This window comes from Mesocricetus auratus, unplaced genomic scaffold (assembly GCF_017639785.1).
Source record: "Mesocricetus auratus isolate SY011 unplaced genomic scaffold, BCM_Maur_2.0 Super-Scaffold_100042, whole genome shotgun sequence".
Lineage (NCBI taxonomy): Eukaryota > Metazoa > Chordata > Mammalia > Rodentia > Cricetidae > Mesocricetus > Mesocricetus auratus.
Genome location: NW_024429219.1, coordinates 8,831,644 through 8,849,824, shown reverse-complemented (window position 1 = coordinate 8,849,824; position 18,181 = coordinate 8,831,644). Strand labels below are relative to the sequence as shown.

The 18,181-nt window shown below is 47.5% G+C and overlaps 1 protein-coding gene and 1 long non-coding RNA gene across 2 annotated transcripts in view; one reads left to right on the top strand and one right to left on the bottom strand.

Moving 5' to 3' along the window:
* The first annotated feature begins 1,764 nt into the window (after positions 1 to 1,764).
* Positions 1,765 to 9,682, top strand: LOC106021875. Its single transcript, XR_001197019.3, has 4 exons — positions 1,765 to 2,258; positions 3,095 to 3,149; positions 5,653 to 5,749; positions 9,357 to 9,682. It is a non-coding gene; the product is annotated as an uncharacterized LOC106021875 (long non-coding RNA).
* Positions 9,683 to 15,240: 5,558 nt separating this feature from the next.
* Vps13d (vacuolar protein sorting 13 homolog D) overlaps positions 15,241 to 18,181 on the bottom strand; it is a 214,580-nt gene continuing 211,639 nt past the window's right edge. Inside the window, 1 exon segment of the mRNA XM_040735088.1 lies at positions 15,241 to 18,008. Coding sequence (XP_040591022.1) covers positions 17,877 to 18,008 — 132 coding nt within the window. The 3' untranslated portion in view covers positions 15,241 to 17,876.

Genomic DNA, 18,181 nt, shown 5'->3' with positions numbered 1-18,181 from the left:
TTGGTGGCCATGTAAATTGTTAAAAACTCTGTGGAAAGTAACTTGGCAACATTTGTAAGACTGCAGAGGGTAAAAATAGAGCAAATCCCCTTTTAGGACTCTGGGCAAAGGTTGTACAATCAGGCCCGTGCAAGGTACTTCGCCACCACAGCATTGTTTGCAATAACAAGAAGACTGGAAAAAAATCTGAGTGGCCACCAGTAGGGCACTGGTAAAGTAAATACATGCAATGGAAACCCTACCGTGATCCAAGAAAAACAGAACATGATTTATGTGTGGATTAGAGTGATTTCTAAGACCTATCACTAATGAAAATGCAAGGGAGAAGTAAGCTAAGTTTTTGTCATGAAAATAAGAAGGGTGGAGAATGTATAGATATGCATGTATTTGCTGAAACACATGTACTTGTACATGTGTACATGTGCATGTATCTGGAAAAATACACAGAAGACCAGGGAGGGGAAACTTTGACAACTGGAGGACAGGAGTGGGAGGGAGGAAAAGGATAAAGCAACCATAAACAAAAACAAACACAGATGGCAAGAGATAGCTTGTAACAAAAGATCTCAATGTAGCCAACTTCCGTTCTCTCTCCCGATATCACACTTCATCTTCTAGAGAGATGTTTCATCTTCAAGACAAAGAGAAAATCAAAGGGAATTTAACCCCGGCAATTAAAATGTTCACCAAGCTAAAGTGGAAAGATACAAATTAGGACTAAGTCTACCTATCACTTTGGCTTAGGATGGGATTGACCACTTTTGGAAGGCAGTTTACAAAGAATGAGTCACTCTGTTTAGAGATTTTTTTGTGTGTGTGCTAAAACAAAACAAAACAAAAACCCAAGAGACTGGAAAGGAGGCTCAGTGGTTAACAGTACTGTCTGCTTTTTCCAGGGGACTCAGGTTCTGTTCCCAGCACCCACATGGCAGCTCACACCTGTCTATGATTCTAGCACCAGGGGATCCAATACCATGTGGGCACTGCACATATATGATTATATACATATATGCAGGTAAAGCAGCCATACACACAACATTTTTTTAAAAAATTAAAAGCCTTATAAACTATTGTATTAAAATACTAAAAGCCAGAGGCATTCTCTCAGCATCTGTGTGAGCTCCACTGCTATGATTCCTGGATCAACTTATGTTCAAAATAAGGGCTGCGACGCACCGATGGAATTGGATGCCTTCTTTCTCCTACAACCTCAGCATGTGTGGCCAGAATGGATGCTGTCTTCTGACATAAACTGGCTAAAGTTTTCACCTCCTAGTGCTTAGTTTGAGGCATCTAGACAGCCAGGCAAAGGTGACCACTGAGGCCTCCAGCCAACCTCTCCTGCCTGCTGCCTGCTCTCCGTGTGTGTGTGTGTGTGTGTGTGTGTGTGTGTGTGTGTGTGTGTGTGTGTGTCCACGTGTACTTCTCCTGCCTCCATGCCCAGGACTATAACCACCCTGGGCAGCTGGCCAGGGCCTTGGTTCTGTTTGCGGAGTTGCTTAATCTTGCTAGTGTTTAGCAAACACATCCAGGCTCATAGGGCTCAAACAGCATGGGGCCCTCTGGCCTCTTCTGACCCACAAAGGTCTGTCTCCAATGGAACCAGAAAGCACCAAGAAACACTCTCAGATTGAGCTTTCTCTGGAAGGTGAGCGGGAGGCCTTCAAAGGAGACAGGACAGCACCAGGTCCCTTTGAGAATACAGATTAATGCTGGCAGACCTGGCTGGCCCAGGGCGAGTAGGATGCCAGGAGATGTCTGTGTGCCACCCTGCCCCTTCTTTTCTGATGCCAGGACTTCCTGGCAGTGTGGAGTCCGTGACCCTCACATCCTCCCAGGGAATCTGTCCTCTGCCTCCATGGTCCCTTACCCAACCCTTAACCTCCAGCTTCTGTAGAGATCCAGAACTAAGCAGACCTGTCATTTTCCCAGCCTGAGGTTGAGTATCTCAGAACATCTGACCTTGGCCCCATCAAGAAGCTTCCCCAAGGTCAAGGCTGTACATAGGCGCACATCTCAGGAAAGAGGTCTGGGGCAGAGATGTTCTCGATCCACTACTGCCTTGGCTGCTTCAGCTCTCTCAGGCCCCGGGAAAGATGTCCTGCTCTTCTCTTCAGCACCACTCCCAGGGGCCCTGGGCCTCTAGCCTTGAGAGCACAGCGCATGTTTAGAATCTTCACAGAGTAATCTACACGGAGAAGCCACACAGGACCAGTCTTGGGCCACGGGCTGGCTTCTCTCCACTGGACAAGAGACAGGTAAGGAAGAACTGGCCAAGGAGAGCAAGGGAGTCTCCTGGGCCAGGTTCCCCATGTCAAGCCCCACCCCATACATTCCCTCAAAGTCCTGAATCCAGATGCCCGAAAAAACCTCTTATACATCCAGGTGTGGTGTATCTCATACCTATAGGCTCAGCTCTCAGGAGGCTGAAACAGAAGAACCAGGAGTTCAGCCCCAGCCAGGGCTACCCTGTCTCAAAACCAAGCAAAACAGCTCCAATAGGCTAGGAGAGGTGGTAGTCACCTATAACCCCAGCATGCAAGAGGATGAGGCAGGAGAATAAAGAGTTCAAAGCCAGCCTAGGCTACATGATGTGTTCAAGGGCGTACTGGGCTATGTGAGACTCGGTCAGTCTTTCACATGCACATACACAAAAGGGGGAAAAGGTTTTCTTTACACTTCTATGGAACCGTTTCAGTAAGAGGCACCAACCAGACCACAACGTCACTGTGGCTGCCACTAGTTCTCACGGGCACTGGAATGTGCCCGGCGTGACAACCTTTGAAGATTTGGTACAAAATGAGAATGTAAACCAGCCCATTGATAGTCTATACATCGATTTCACAACACATGATCCTGTTTGTATATGTCCTGTTAAATGTATCATAAAAATTAATTTCCTGCAAGGCCTGGTGGTGCACCCCTGTCATCTCAGGAAGCTGAGGCAGGAGGATCTTGACTCTGAAAGCCAACCTGAGCTTCATAGCAAGACTTGTCTGGAAACAATGGCTAAGTTCTGGAACAAGAAAGTGAGAGCTAGATACAGGGCTGCTCTTTTAAGGCACAAAGATGTATGAAGTTTGCTCATTTGCAGGGAAATGGCGCAAAGGGAGAGACTCCGGTGAAGTGAATCCAGTCGGTCTCAAGAGGTAAATGTGTGTGTGTGCGTGTGTGTGCGCGTGTGTGTGTCTGTGTGAGTGTGTGTGCATGTGTGTGTGTGAGTGTGTGTGCATGTGTGTGTCTGTGTGAGTGTGTGTGCATGTGTGTGAGTGTGTGTGTATGCGTGTGAGTGTGTGCATGTGTATGTGAGTATGTGTGCATGTGTGTGTCTGTGTGAGTGTGTGCATGTGTGTGAGTGTGTGTATGCGTGTGTGCATGTGTGTGTGTGAATATGTGTGCATGTGTGTCTGTGTGAGTGTGTGTGTATGTGTGTGTGTATGTGTGTGAGTGTGTGCATGTGTGTGTGTGTACATGTGTGTGTGTGTGTGTAGTTACACGTTGTTGGTGTGGAGGTCAGAGGAAAAGCATATGGGGTTTAATCTCTGCTTCCACCTTTATGTGACCTGAACCCATGTGTGCAGATGGCATGGAAGTAAAATAAAAATGTCTAGGGAACAAAGGAGACCGATAAGAGGGGGAGAAGAGTGGGGAGGGTGTTCTTTCAATGTCCATTGTGTACGCTATTGGAGACAGTCTTTTGTAATTAATTTAATTAAAAATTTAAAAACTTTAATTTAGTTTTTCTTCTCTTAAAATGAGGCTCCTGAAAGGTTTTAGTACCCACAGGTGACCTTGATAAAGGGGGTTCAGGCAAAGCTGCTCAAGGGGGGGGGCACCGCAAATTCATTGTGGTTTCCAGCTCTCGCCTGACCTGCAGTCCAGCCTTCCTCCTGGCCCTTTGACTTTTATAGAGCGCAAAGTCAGTGACCTTCCAAAGACACCCACCCCAGCCCCTCACCAGCCTCCACTTCCTATACCTGCCTCAGCTGAGGAGGCCCAAGGTCTGGGGCACAGTCTGCCCCATAATGGAGCTCACAGCGCTGCTTCCTTTTGAGACCTCCAGGTTCCCACTCCTCCCCACTAAATGCTGGAGCGACCACCTAACAAATGGAGACCACAAATGGTGACCACGGAGCACAGGAGCCAATGCAGGGGACACAGGCAGGTCCCAGCTACAGCAGGACTCCAGCACAGCGCCTAGAGTTTACCCCAATCTCTCTGTCCGAGTGTGTTTCTCCCCCACCCCTCTCTCTCCCTCTCCCTTTCCTTTTCTCCTTACTTCCCCCTTCTCCCCGCCCCCACCCCTTACTACAAGCCTGCCTAGCTCCCTGCTGTTTTAAAAACACCTAATAGGAAACCAAAGCAAACCACCCCTTTTTCTTAGAGTCAAATTTTGGAGGCAGGGACCTGCCTGTCTCCCCAGCGTGACCTTTGGAACCCATTTCAAAACCAGGCTGGCTTCTGGCCAGGGCTCCCAGAACCTTCAGGGAGCAGGTGACCTATGGCCTATTTTCCTCATCCTGCCTGATCTTGCACAACCTGACGTCAGGGTGGGTGGAGCAGTCACCCCTGCCCTTTCCAAAGGTGCCTGTGCATTCTCCCCGGGGACCTTTCTCGCTTTCTCGTTTCCAACTCCTAGAGCTGTACCTCAACCTTTTCCCAGGGCTCTGACCTCGGCCCTTTGCACTGTCCTCCATGTCTGTTTAATCCGTTCCCTCCAGGCCTCTGGTCCTTGGGCATTCTACAGGGCCTCAGTTCTAGGTGTCCAGAATGTACCACATCACTCTCTCCACGTCCCTTCCTGTTGTAAGCGGCCTAAATAAACCTTTGCTCAGGCGTACACAAAGTCCAGGGGTTTCATTTGATCAGGTGTACACAAAGTCCAGGGTTTCCATGATGTCCCAAGGGCCTGGCCCTCTTTACTTCCCAGCTTGTCCTGTGTCTGGTTTGTCACTCTGAGACAAGCCCTCCCTCCACACCGGCTCCTGGCAGCTCCAATCTCACACCTGGCTACTGAAACCCAGTGGAAGAAAGGGCCACAGTCCCATTCTGGAATGATCTCTGTCTCCAAGGACCGGAGCACATGGACAGGCCAGACCTGGGTCATGTGACTACTCTAGAAACTATGCGCCTTTACCGTACAGTAGAGCAAGTGGCTGGATGCCCAGGGCTGAGACATGCTTGGGCTCTCAGACAGAGGACACAGAATGGGTGGGAGATGGGATCCCATGAAAAAAAAGGATAGTTCAAGAAGAAGAGAGAATCGAGTGTGGCCCAGCGAGCATAGCAGATCTCCACCTTTGTCTCCAAAGTCTCTTCACAATGCACCACCCTCTCCCAGTGACACACTCTTAAAGCACTGGGCTAATTTTTACCCCGTATGTCCTTTGTGTGACCTCACTGGTCCTGTCCCTTGTCCCGCTGTTGCTTAATCCTCTTCCCACATCTTTCACACGAATGACTTGGTTGTCTTTAGGAAGTTCAGATTAGCTAGCTTCCCGTCTCTCACCAGGCACCATGGTGAGCTTGACCACACAGGTGTGGGTGTCAGCAGTGTGTTTTAATGGCTGAGTAGGACTGAAATGCTATGTCATCTTATGACTTGTTTACCCCTCCCCTCGTGATGGACATGTGATTTGTTCCCATTTTGAGGCTATTGTGGCTGAATATCTATATATGGGACTCTGTGCGGACATGCTTTCCTTCCTCTTGAGGAGATGCCAAGGAGGAGGACTAAATAAGTCACAAGGTGAGTGCATGTGAAATGCTTTGAAAAACTGCCAAGTTGTTTATCAGGGTAATTTTTTTTCCAGGGTAATTTTACATCCCCACCAGCAATGGATGAGAATCCCAGGTACTCCACACTCACTATTGGCTAAATGCTTTCATGCTAGTCACTCTGTGGGTACAGTAGTGTTTGTGACTTAAATTTACACTTCCTTGGGTAACATTGGATGTCTTTCAGAAACCATGCACTATTTGTTTAATTCTTTTGACAGTTTACTTGTATCTATTTAATTGGGGAGGGGACATGCATGTACCCATGTGTCAGAGGACACTTGAGTCAATTCTCTCCTTCCTTTATGTGGGTTCAGAGGATGAAACCAAGGTCATTGGGCTTAGCAGCAAGTGTCTGTCTTTACCTGCTAAGTTATCTCATCGACCCTGCTTGATTCTTCTGTGAAGCATCTGTTCAACTGTTCACTTATTTTTAATCAAGTTGCATTTGGGTTGGAGGGATGGATGGCTTGATGGTGTTGTCCTTACAGAGGATCTGAGTTCACTTTCTCAGCATCCCCATCAGGCAGCTCACAACCTTCTGTAACTCTAACTGCAGGGGATCTGATGCCCCCTTCTGGTCTCCATGGGCACACAAACACAAGTGGCATGTGCTCACACACACACACACACACACACACACACACACATAAATAAATGTTTTAAGATAAATCAATTAGGCTGCATCTCTGAAATGCTTGCTAAATTGTTAAGATAGTTTACACTCCCTGTGCCTTTAATTTTCTTGTCTTATAAAGTCTTTGTCTTGTTTTGGTGTCAGAGTAAGATGAGTTGAAGTGCCTTTTCTCCACTCTCTGAATCCATGAAGAATTGCTACTAATTTGTCCTTGAAGTTTGACAGAATTCAGAAGTGAGCCTGCTTGTCCTGGATATCATGAGGAAGCTTCAAATTAATTACAAATTTAATTTTTTGATAAACAGCTATTCAAGTTTTCTATTTCTTTTCTATTAGTTTTTGTAATTTGTGTCTTTGAGAAAAGGTTTCTATTTATTTAAACTGTTAGATTTTTTTCATTGATTTATTTATTTTGTATGCATACATGTGAACATATAAGAATACACATATACATTTGTGCATATGTGCAGGTCAGAGGAAAATTTAGGGAATCAATTATCTACTTCTACCATAATGGTTTCAAGGACTAAATTTATGTCATCAGGCTTGGTGACAGATACTTTTAGCTGTTGAGTCGCCTTGCTGGTTGTTGAACTTTTAAAATATATAATCATGCTAGTAAAAAAATAAAGTAAGTATTATAGTATAAGACTATACAACTAATCCCTTTGTGAACTTTAAATGCGTTTTAAAGAACTTAATGTTCTTGTTTGTTCTTCAAGACAGGATTTCTCTGTGTAGTCTGTCCTGGAACTCGCTCTGTAGACCAGGCTGGTTTTGAACTCACAGAAATCTGCCTGCCTCTGCCTCCTGAGTGCTGGGATTAACCACCTCCTGGATTACTTAATGTTTTAATTAGTTAATTTGGTTGCTGCACCATATCACATAGGTTTGCTGGGATTCTGCAGTAACTTGTAAGCAGATGTAATGCAGTGGCACATCTGGAAAAGGTACCACCAGGATCCCAGCAATTAGGAGCTGAGGCACACTGTTTGAAAAGGCACCTGCAGCCTGCAGCACATGAGCAGTGAGTTTTTAAAAATCTGTGACTTAAAAAAAAACTACCCTAAAACTGTGTTACCAAAAAAAAGGGGGTGGGCAAATGAGAAGTAACAAATCTAGAGATAATTCTCAAGAATTGGTGTCAGAAAAAGCACTGGACAGAAGTTTAGTGACCTCAGGAAGGCAGGGTCCTGGAGTGGGAGGGGTTACAGACGCTGGCACTGGGAGCCTGAAGGATGTTCAAACTGTCCGGAGTTAGTTCTCAAAAAGATGGTAAAGGAAGAGACGTTTGTCTACAGAGAGCCTGGTGACAGCAAATCTGAGAAGAAAAGGGTTCTACTGACAGGCCAGGAGGTTTTGCCATAAGTCCTGATGCTAAAGGGGGACTGTGTACCACAGACAGCAGTGGGAAGTGAGTCATCCTCATCAAATGGAAGGGTTCAGATGAGGCAGGCTCGGCACTGGCAAAAGAGCCAGCCATGAAGCATCCTCAGATTGTAACTGTTGACTTCACACACTCATGCACATAGCTTAATAATTGTCTGCAACATACAGACACACACATTTTTATACTCAGAGACACGTGTGCACACACACAGGTGCGCGTGCACACACATTTTTATACACACACAGAGACAGACACATGCACACATGCACTTTTTTTTTTTTTTTTTTGGTTTTTACCAGACAGGGTTTCTCTGTATTGTTTCGGAGGCTATCGGTCCAGCCCGGCCTCGAACTCACAGAGATCCGCCTGCCTCTGCCTCCCAAGTGCTGGGATTAAAGGCGTGCGCCACCACCGCCCGGCCACATGCACATTTTTATACACACACATTTTTATACATACACATACAGACAGATGCACACAGACACACAGGAATTTCAGTTATTATTACATTATACCATGTGCTAGTTAGCTTTGACTCTCAGTTTGAAACAGCTTAGGATCACCAGAGTATCTCAGCTGAGCGACTGCCTGTGGACACATTTGTGGGGGATTGTCTTGACGGTTAATCGGGGTAGGAGGGCGTAGCCCACTGTGGGCGAACCATTCCCTGGGCAGGTGATCCTGAACTGTGTAACGGTAAACAAGCATGAGCCTGTGAGTGAGCTAGCAAGCAGCAGCCCCCGCAGCACCTGCTGTGCTCCACTGGCTCTGAGGGAGATCTTTGGGCTGCCCGGAATAGCAAGCAGGCCTGCCTTTGGGTTCCCGGCCTGATTCCCCTCAATAGTGGACTGTGACCTAGAAGAGGAAATGAAATAACCCTTTCCTGACCCAAGTTGCTTTTGGTCGGAGTTTTATCCTTGACACAGAATAAAACTGGAATGTACTACTAATGTATCTTATTCCCTCCCTTCCCTCCCTCCCTTCCCTCCCTTCCCTTCCCTCCCTTCCCTTCCCTCCCTTCCCTTCCCTCCCTTCCCTTCCTTCCCTCCCTCCTTCCCTCCCTCCCTCCTTCCTTTTGTGATATGGTTTGCTATGTAGTGTAAGCTGGCCTTGAATTTTTAGTGACTCTGCCTCAACCTCCAAAGTGACAGGATTACAGTTATGTCACCCTGCACTTTATCTTTCCTATACTCCATGAATGAACTAAAACCTGCATTACAAAACAAAGAAATGTTGCATCCGGACCTGCATTGCCTCCTCGGCCACACAGGAGGGTGCAATCAGGAAAGCATTTCCACTTTTCCTCTGACCCATCCTCTGCCATGGTTTATGAGTCTGGCTGAATGCAGGAATATGCTGGAAATGAGAGCTAGAGTTTCCCCCACTCCTTTTAATTATCATGTATGGATTATACATAATAATGGGTTTCATTGTGATGAGTTGGCGTACACAATGCATTTTGATCATGTGCGCCTCATTTCCCTCTGTTGTCCCCCCCCCCACTGCTGCTGATCCCCTCCTCTTCCCATCTAGTCCCTCTTCTACTTTCAGGTCTTTTTGTCTCGTTTCTGAGCCACTGAGTTCCATCATGGTTGCACACAGGAACACGGGCGTCTTGCTGGTAGATACACCACTGAAGAAACGTCTCCCCTCCACAGCATTAACAGCAAAAGCTCCTTATGGAGAACCTGGTGTCAGGAGCCTCTCCCCAGGGCTGGAGACTTGAGCCGCACCCTGAGAGTTTGTGAGCAACCCCTGGCCCTGAGATGTGTGAGACTCTGCTGCCGTGGATACCTACCCCATCACTGTGAGTCCTCGGAGGTAGTTCCCATGTGGAACACACGGCTTAGTAAAGGAATACAAATGTGCTAAATTGATTACATGTGTGTTATTAAGACACAGTGGAATTTAAAGCCACCAAAGGGGAGTTCTATACCCACACAATTTGCAGGCTTTGTTTAGAACTGCCAAGTGGCGAGTAAAGAAAGCTTGTCATCTCCAGGCCACACGTTTGCCCATCCGTCCACACGCAGACTGCCCTTAGGTTATCGCCATCACAGACCAATCATTCCCTGGCCACCCTATCACATCGTGATTTCCACTTGACACTAACAATCAACTTTATCTGCTCTTTCTTTTTCATTAGATTTACTGCTTATTTCTTAATTTAAGATTTGTATTTATCACTATGGTATTTGTGTAATGTGCACATATGATCTCTCTCTCATGTGTATGTGTATGAGAAAGAGAGAGAGAGAGACTGAGAGAGAGAGAGAGAACACATGTGCCACGGTGAGTGTGTGGAGGTCAGAGGACACCTTCATTCTCTCTCTCCACTTTTATTCACGTGGATTCCAGTATCCACCTTGGTTTACCACACTTTCACAGCAAGCAAGTGCTTTGACCTACTGAGCAATCTCACGGGCCAGCTTCATCTTCTCTAATGTGACTTCTACTCCCCAAATTCCAATGTTTTCTCTGAGGTGGCATCCTCTATGTCATTGAAACCAACACATGTCCTTGACAGCCTGTCACCATTCAGTCCTGTTAACTATGTCTTCTTCCTTCTGAGGACCTTCTCTCCTTTCCACTCTTACTAAAGGTACATTGTGATACTAGAATGCTCCATTGTGATATCACAGTTCTCAATGTGACATCATAATGTCCCAATGGACCATCAGAGGTCTCTACTGTGATACCACAATGCTCCAGGGTGACATTACAATGCTACATTATAACAACACAGTACTGAATTGTGACGTCAGAATGCTCAACTGCCATATCTTGATGTTCCATTGTTTTATTACAGTACAGTATTATGCGTTCAAAACATGAATTGTGACATCACAATGCTCAGTTGTGATGTCACAGTGCTCTGCTGTGACAGCACAATGAAAAATTCAAAACACTAGTTTAAGGGACATAAGTGAAGGCGAGATTTAAATGAGTTCACCAGACCCAAGATAAATGATAAATAGGTGTTTTATTGGGGATGAGTTTACACAGGTAACACTAAGTAGCTGTCATGGGGGTCCCTGCTCAAAGGATGCAGACTCTTAAGGGAGATTAACATAAAAATGTTTAGAAATTGAACATATTTCTAGGCAACCCCATTGCCTAAACTGGTGGCAGTGAACTAATCCTTAGTGTCAAAATTGTTGAGGCAACCTGTTCTGAGGAGAACTTATAACCGTAAAATACCAATGTTGCTTGAGAAGAAGGGTGAAAAAGACACGGGAACAAACTGGAGAGTCAGTCCTGCATCTGTGCATTTGTATCTGCAGGTTCCATGCTGGTAGAGGGAAGGGGATGGGAATGTTCTGGAGAAACACTGCCTGAATGAGAACTGACTTATTTCCTCAGACATTAGCCTATAAAGAGCCTGGTCTTGATAACTTTGTAAATACATTGCTGTATTAGGGGCATGCGACTTCCTGAGGAGACAGATACACAGAAATGTCTCTTCACCCCAGAAAGGACTCCAGCACCAAAGAAAGAATTCCATCCCAGTTCAGCTTGGGGAGCCAGTGAGTTTTCTGGGGTTACTCACAGGAGCCTTAGAGAAAGACAACCTGCAGGAACACAGGTGGTTCAGGCAGACCGGCCATTGAAAGACCCTCCCCAGCGTGGCTCAGGAGGGCTACATCTCAGACGACTGCTGCGCAGCTTACTGGCAGTCACACCACCGAGGAGGCCCACTTCCTAGTTCAGTCACCACACATCACCTCAGGGTGAGGAGCCTCCCCTTCCTGCCACAAGGGAGTGTTAACAGCTCCAATCGTATGAAGGTGATCAGTTAATCTGACTTGAGGAAGCAATGTGTAGGCTGATGAAATGCCTCGTCTGCTAAAGGCTCATGTTGCCAGTCTGATGACTGGAGTTCAAGCCCTGGGTCTCCCTCCCATGGTGAAAAGAGAACACCAACTCCCATGAGCTGTCTTGGAGTTCCACGTGTGTGCCCTCTGTGAGCACACCTACCCAACTACACACCAACCCAGCTATACACCCACCCAACTACACACCCACCCAGCTACACACCCACCCAACTACACACCCACCCAACTAAACACCCACCCAGCTACATACCCACCCAACTACACACCCACCCAACTAAACACCCACCCAGCTACACACCCACCCAGCTAAACACCCACCCAGCTACACACCCACCCAGCTATACACCCACCCAACTACACACCCACCCAGCTACACACCCACCCAGCTACACACCCACCCAGCTACACACCCATCCAACTACACACCCACTCACCCACCCACTCAAACATAATTTAGGAGAGCAACAGTGATGGCAATTTAGAGGAAACAGCAATACAACAATTAGATTTTGTAAGTAAGCTGGAGATAACTCAGGCACATAGGAGGATATATGAGTATTAGTTATTCTCTGACAAGAACAACTTAAGGGAGGAAGGGTTTTCCCTACTCTCGGTATCAGCTTTCTGTATTATCTTTTTCTGTGACGTCATGATGAGAAGGCATTGCAGAGGAGTGTGTGAAAGCTGCTCACACAGTGTCTACAGAGGTGGATGTCTGTGCTTGGCTGGCCTCCTCTTCTCTTTTTATTTCATGGGATGGTGTCCAAGGGATGGTGCCACCAACATTCAGGGTGAGTACCCCTTCCTCAGTGAAGCCTCTTTGGAAACTCCTCACAGACATGGGCAGAGGTGTGTCTCCTGAGTGGTTCCAAAGCCAACTGAGTTGACACTGAAGATCAACCATCACAAGTTCACCCCCTGTCAGTTTGATGCCCCAAACATGTCACTGTTAACCACAGCCATCCACTTCTGGGCTCTAAAGTCTCCCGTCAATCTCATAATACAAAATGCATTTAGGCCATCTCTCGAAGTCTCTAACTAAAATCTTAACAGTTTCTAATTGATCAAAAGTGTTCAACTGCAGTTTTATTTTTTGTTTGTTTGTTTGTTTTGTTTTTTTCCTGGCACTCAGGAACTCTCTTAGCTGTCAGCCCTAGAAAATAACAGTTACAAGGTTTTACTTACACAATAGTGAACAGTTAACATTCCTATTCCAAAGAGGGGGTGGGGGAGGAGGGCATAGCTAGAAGTGGACCAAAGGAAGACTAGAGCTCAGCTAGGCAAGCACCAAGCCCTCCAGGTCCATGGCCTGCATTTGGGGCTCCTGCCAGCATCCGCTCAACTCAAACAGCTTGGGTAATTTTATTCTTCTACTTGGCAGACGACAGCTCGTGGGCCTAGCGACTCCTCCACCACCCTGGTCACACAGCGGTGTTTCACAGGCTTCTTGCAGGGACTCCAAGCCTGTAACACACTTGCTGGCCTCAGTGGCTTTCCGGAACATCGGCACAAGCCTTCCCAACCCTGTAATTCACGCACCTTTGCATGCTCAGAAAACCAGTATGGTGGGCGATGCTATCAAGTTCTGCTGCAAGCTCAAGGTACCATGTGGCTCTCTGCCGCCGTGGCTGTAGGGTCTCTGTGTACCTTGGTGGCTAGGCTTAGGAGCGACCAGACCCGTTTTGCGTCAAGCAAGTTCCCCAGTGGCATTCTCCATTCAGTCTTTCTCCTTTCAAATGAGTTTGTGATTCTGACAGGTTGGAGTCTTCAGGGAGGCACGTTTCCTGGTGTCCCACTCTCAAGTGCAAGATTCCCCCCTCAAGTGGACTCACTCCTGTAACTGCAGCCATTTTCTCTGCACCTTCCTTGTCATCAACTGATTTACTCCTGTATCCTGTGGTGGTCTGAATGCAAATAGCCCCCATAGGCTCATATACTTGAATGCTCGGTTCCTAGTTTGGGGAAGGGTTAGGAGGTGTGGCCTTGTTAGACAGGCATGTTACCAGGGTGGCCTTTGAGATTTAAAAAGCACACGGGCCCAGTCTCCTTTTCTCTCTGCCAGATGCCATGCTTCCTGCCGTGACAGTCATGGACTCACCCTCTGAACTAGACGTTCCCAACTAAATGCTTTCCTTTATAAGCGATAGAACAGTAACCGTGGTGATATATTCCTTATGATTTGGTAAAGCTCTCCTGAGGGTTCAGAATGCAAAGCCAGCCACAAGCCATAGAGGCCAGGCAGTGGTGGTACACACCTTTAATCCCAGGACTGAGAAGACAGAGATAGATGGATGTCTGTGAGTTCAAGGACATCCAGGGCTACACAAGAGTAAATCAGTCTAAAAGAGAAACAGCTCGAACAGAGATCCCAGCACTTGGGATCACACGCCTTTAATCCCAGCACTAGAGAGGAATATGAGGAAGAAACAAAGGGACACATGTGGCAACTAGTCTCCAGCCACGTTGAGGGGAGCTGGCAGTCTAGGATTCCGAGGTTGGTGGAGAGCAGTGCAGTCTGAAGATGGAATCTGAGGTTCAGTGGATCACCCCTTTGGCCTGAGCATTGGTAGAGGTGAGAACTCTCTAGTGACTGACTGCTTTACTTCTCTGATCTTCAGCTTGAACCCCAATATCTGTCTCTGGGTCTTTATTATTCATAATACAAGTAACGAAGATACTTTCTTGTCACCAAACTGAACTTTTTTTTTTTTTTAAATATCTTTCTGCTCCACTGTCGGTTCTCTGCCATCAGAAACCCGGACAAGAGGAGTAGCAGTAACCGTGCCACAGCTTGGATGCTGGTTGCTAATTTCCTCTGAGAAACAAACTAGTCTATTATGCCTATCTGCAGCCTCACTCAAATTCTCAGGACATGAGCAGAATGTAGCTCTGACATAATCAGCTCGCGTTCCTAGAACATGGAGCAGTCAAATGTCTTCCCAGGGGATCAACTCACCCTTCCCCTATTTTATTTTCTTTGCTATGTTGCTGATCTAGAAACGCCTGGGCTCCAGGAACCCTCAGGCCTTAGCCTGAGCAACTGGGAATACAGGTGCGAACCACTGTCCCTAGCCACCCTTTCCTCTTGAGGTACCAGATATCCGCCACCTTCTACCTATGGCCACATTCTCTGCAGGTGTAACCGGTTTCTCTCCTTCCATCTCCCCTGAACCTTCTCCCTCTTACCCAGCTTTCGGCCCCAGCACCCCACCAAAAGCACTGAGCAATGTCTCCATTGCGCCTGATTCTGCATGATGGGTGTGGCTCTCCTTGTTTTTGCATTTGCTAATGTAAGTCTGAGCCCTACATGGATCCACACCCTGTGTCTGAATGGACCCGCTCTGCCTCCTCTTCACTTGCCTGGACTCTAAATGATGACTTCTACCCTCAAGCTCAGCCCAACAGCCCCAGGGCAGTGGGTAGTGAGCAACATCCAGCACACAGTCACTGGAGGGCAGAGCCCCTTCCGGCCGCCCACTCCAGGTGTGGGAGTCTACGAGGCTGCACCTGGCTGCGGTACTGTTTCACGTCTGTCCCTGGTGATAATTCTAGAATTCTACAGAAGAGGAGGTGGGAGAAGAAGAAAACAGGCAAGCACGGGAAGTCAACAATGCATTTATTTCACAGGAGAACAGTGCCAACTCTGGGCTGTGCAGGTTGGTTGCACAGTCTGTGTTTACACAGTCAAGAACCAGGTATTTTACCCCCATCCACTGAGCAGCTGTGATGCCTTTTATTTACTTATTTTGAGGCACAACCGACACTTGAACACAAAGTGGCCCTGGACCCTTTTGAACACTGAAGTGGGATGAGCATCCACCAAACAGCTGGGGGCTGACACAAGAGGCCTCTCTGCCCCCTCCATGGGCCTGGGGCGGGGATGCTCTCCTGCTGGCTTTCTGATGGGATCTAGGAACCAGGGTGACTTCTGACGTCTCTTTATGCCGCTTCCCTTGCCTGCTAGCTTCTCCCAGAAGAACTGTATACGAGGCAGTGTGAAATTGTCCCAGCAAAGTTTCTGGCACCATGGGCTGGCTAAGTACCAACTTAGGAGGAATCAGGAACTGTGGCAAGGCCTGTTTCTTCCGAAGCCTTGGACTCTGTCCTGGCAAGCCAGGAAGCAATGGTGACCCCCCCCCCATGCCCAGAAATTTCCCCAGGCCTGGCATCAGGGCTGGAGGGTCAGGAGAGCTGAGAACTCAAAGTAGGTCTCCTTCACCCTGCAGCCCTACCCATCTGGTCTCCCATTTTAATGTCTGCTCCTTCTAAGGCTGAGTATCACAGCAAGGAGATGTGCCATCGAGGGAGATGGGCAGTTATTTAGAGCTGATAAATTAGAAAGGAACCAGGGGAGGGTGTCTGATTCTCCCTGGGACCTCCTGAAGCACCAGCTGCAGACTGAGAAACCGAGTTTAAGGGGCCCAGGGTGAACTTCCCCTAGCAACACTAGTGACTGTCCCAGCTATCAGCAGGGGACACACATTCACAGCGTTCCTGAAGCCTCCTCTGTCAGTGACCAAGATCTCAGGCAGTGAGTTACTGATAACAAGACCACAGTCTGGACTTGTGTAGGTGTCGGTGTCCAAGCTGGTGAGGAAGTCTGTCAGGAGATAGCCCCTCCCCCTCAGCACTGATTCTCCAGCAAGGGCACTGACACCATCCTGCCTTCTTCAGGGAGCAACGAATCGCCAACCAAAGACCCAACCCACAAAAGTCAAGTCCAGTTCAGGGAAGATTGGCAAGCGTGGAGTTCAAGAAGACAGATCCTTGAAAATACTATGGAGCTAATGTGCTCCTTCAGGGCTCTCTGTATCTATCAGTGCTGATGTGCCATGGCGGGCACTCACGCACACGCGCACACACACACACACGTGTATGCGTACGTACACACACACACACACACACACACACACACACACACACACGCTCGCACGGGGGGGTGAGGTGGAGAACAGATTGGCTACATTTGTGTCCTGAAAGGATTAGAATGATAAACCAAAACCTTCCACACATCCACTGGGTCAGCTACATATGTGACAAGATTGTAGAAATTGGCTAGTTTTATTAAAAAACAAGCAAAACTCCCACCAAAACTGTAAGGTTTGATTCTAGTGTGAGGTGAGGCCCACCCTCCTCCAACTCCTATTTGCTTGTTTCTTCTACAAAAGGAAAAGACCAAAAGTAAGACCCAGGAAGCCCCTGGCCCCCATACCAGGCTTCAGGATAGAACCAAGGACAAGACAGGCTTTGGCCAAGACCTGTGGCCAAGCTCCCATGGATACCCCCTCCCAGTTCTCACCCTTTTCTGGAACTCTCTCTCCCTCCTCATCCTGTTCCCAGGAGGCCATGGTGCTGCGACATCAGCATGTGGTTTTATTAAAAAGACCACAGTAGGAAGTGGATTTTCTTTTCACTTATGTCAAGGGAGCCTACCAATACCTCAGACTTCTCTAATCACAAACTGCACACGGAAACTATGTGTGGGCACACACTCAGCAACTGACCATTTTACCTCCCAGGTGGGTGGAGTGGCAAGAGAAAGCCAAGAGTGTATCAGAGAATTGCCTGAGAGTTTTAGACCTGCCTGTAACACAGGCGAGATCAAAGGTGGGCGCTTGCTGGTCTCTAGTCCTTTCCATGGTGGCTCTGCTTCTGCTCCCATCCAAGTGACTGAGGGCTCACCCTTGAACACCGACTGCTTCTGCTCCCATCCAAGTGACTGAGGGCTCACCCTTGAATACCGACTGTATTTGCAACTCACACAATGCACCCTTCAACCTCCAAAAAATGCCTTTCCATACGGACTCCCCTGCAGGAGTTGTGTAGCGTCGGTGTGACAGAAGACCCAGTCCAATTTTACATTACTGTACAGATAACAAATGTTCACACACAGCACAGCCCTGCTTCAGCTTCTATATATTTACAAACACACAGTTGTACATATATACATGTTAACAAAGTACAGGGCATCCTAAAAATTAGACCCATCTTAATACACTTTTTAACGTTATTCCATCAATACTATTAAAAATTATTTCCCCATAATCTAAAGTAACTCCCTGCCCCATAAACTAATATGGTTTCTGTTTACATTTTTCCCTGTGAAAATTTCTTTTCCCTTGTTCCTTGATATCTCCCCCTAAACCCTCTTCTGGCTCCCCTAACATGAGTCTGGGCATCCGTCCTCCTGGCTGGGCTTCCGTCTGGAGCATTCCTCTCCAGCAGCCGGGTGTCCTCAGGAGTCCAGCTCCAACTGCTCTTGATTCTCGCTGAGTCTTAACATGAGCTGCTGTTCATAGTAGAGGCTCTTTGCATAGTTAATTTCTTGTGATAACTTCACAGCAAGGACCTCCGATTTCACATGCACCTAGGGAAAAGACAAGGATGAGCACACTGCCCTGAAGCGCGGTAGCCAAGCACAACCAGAGAGCACAGGCAGAGCGCAGCTACCCAGGAGCAGTTCCCATCTGAGCATCCAAGACAGATTCCCAGGAGCCTGTGCCTGGTTCTCTCTGGTCCATGCTTTTAGCTTATGCCCCC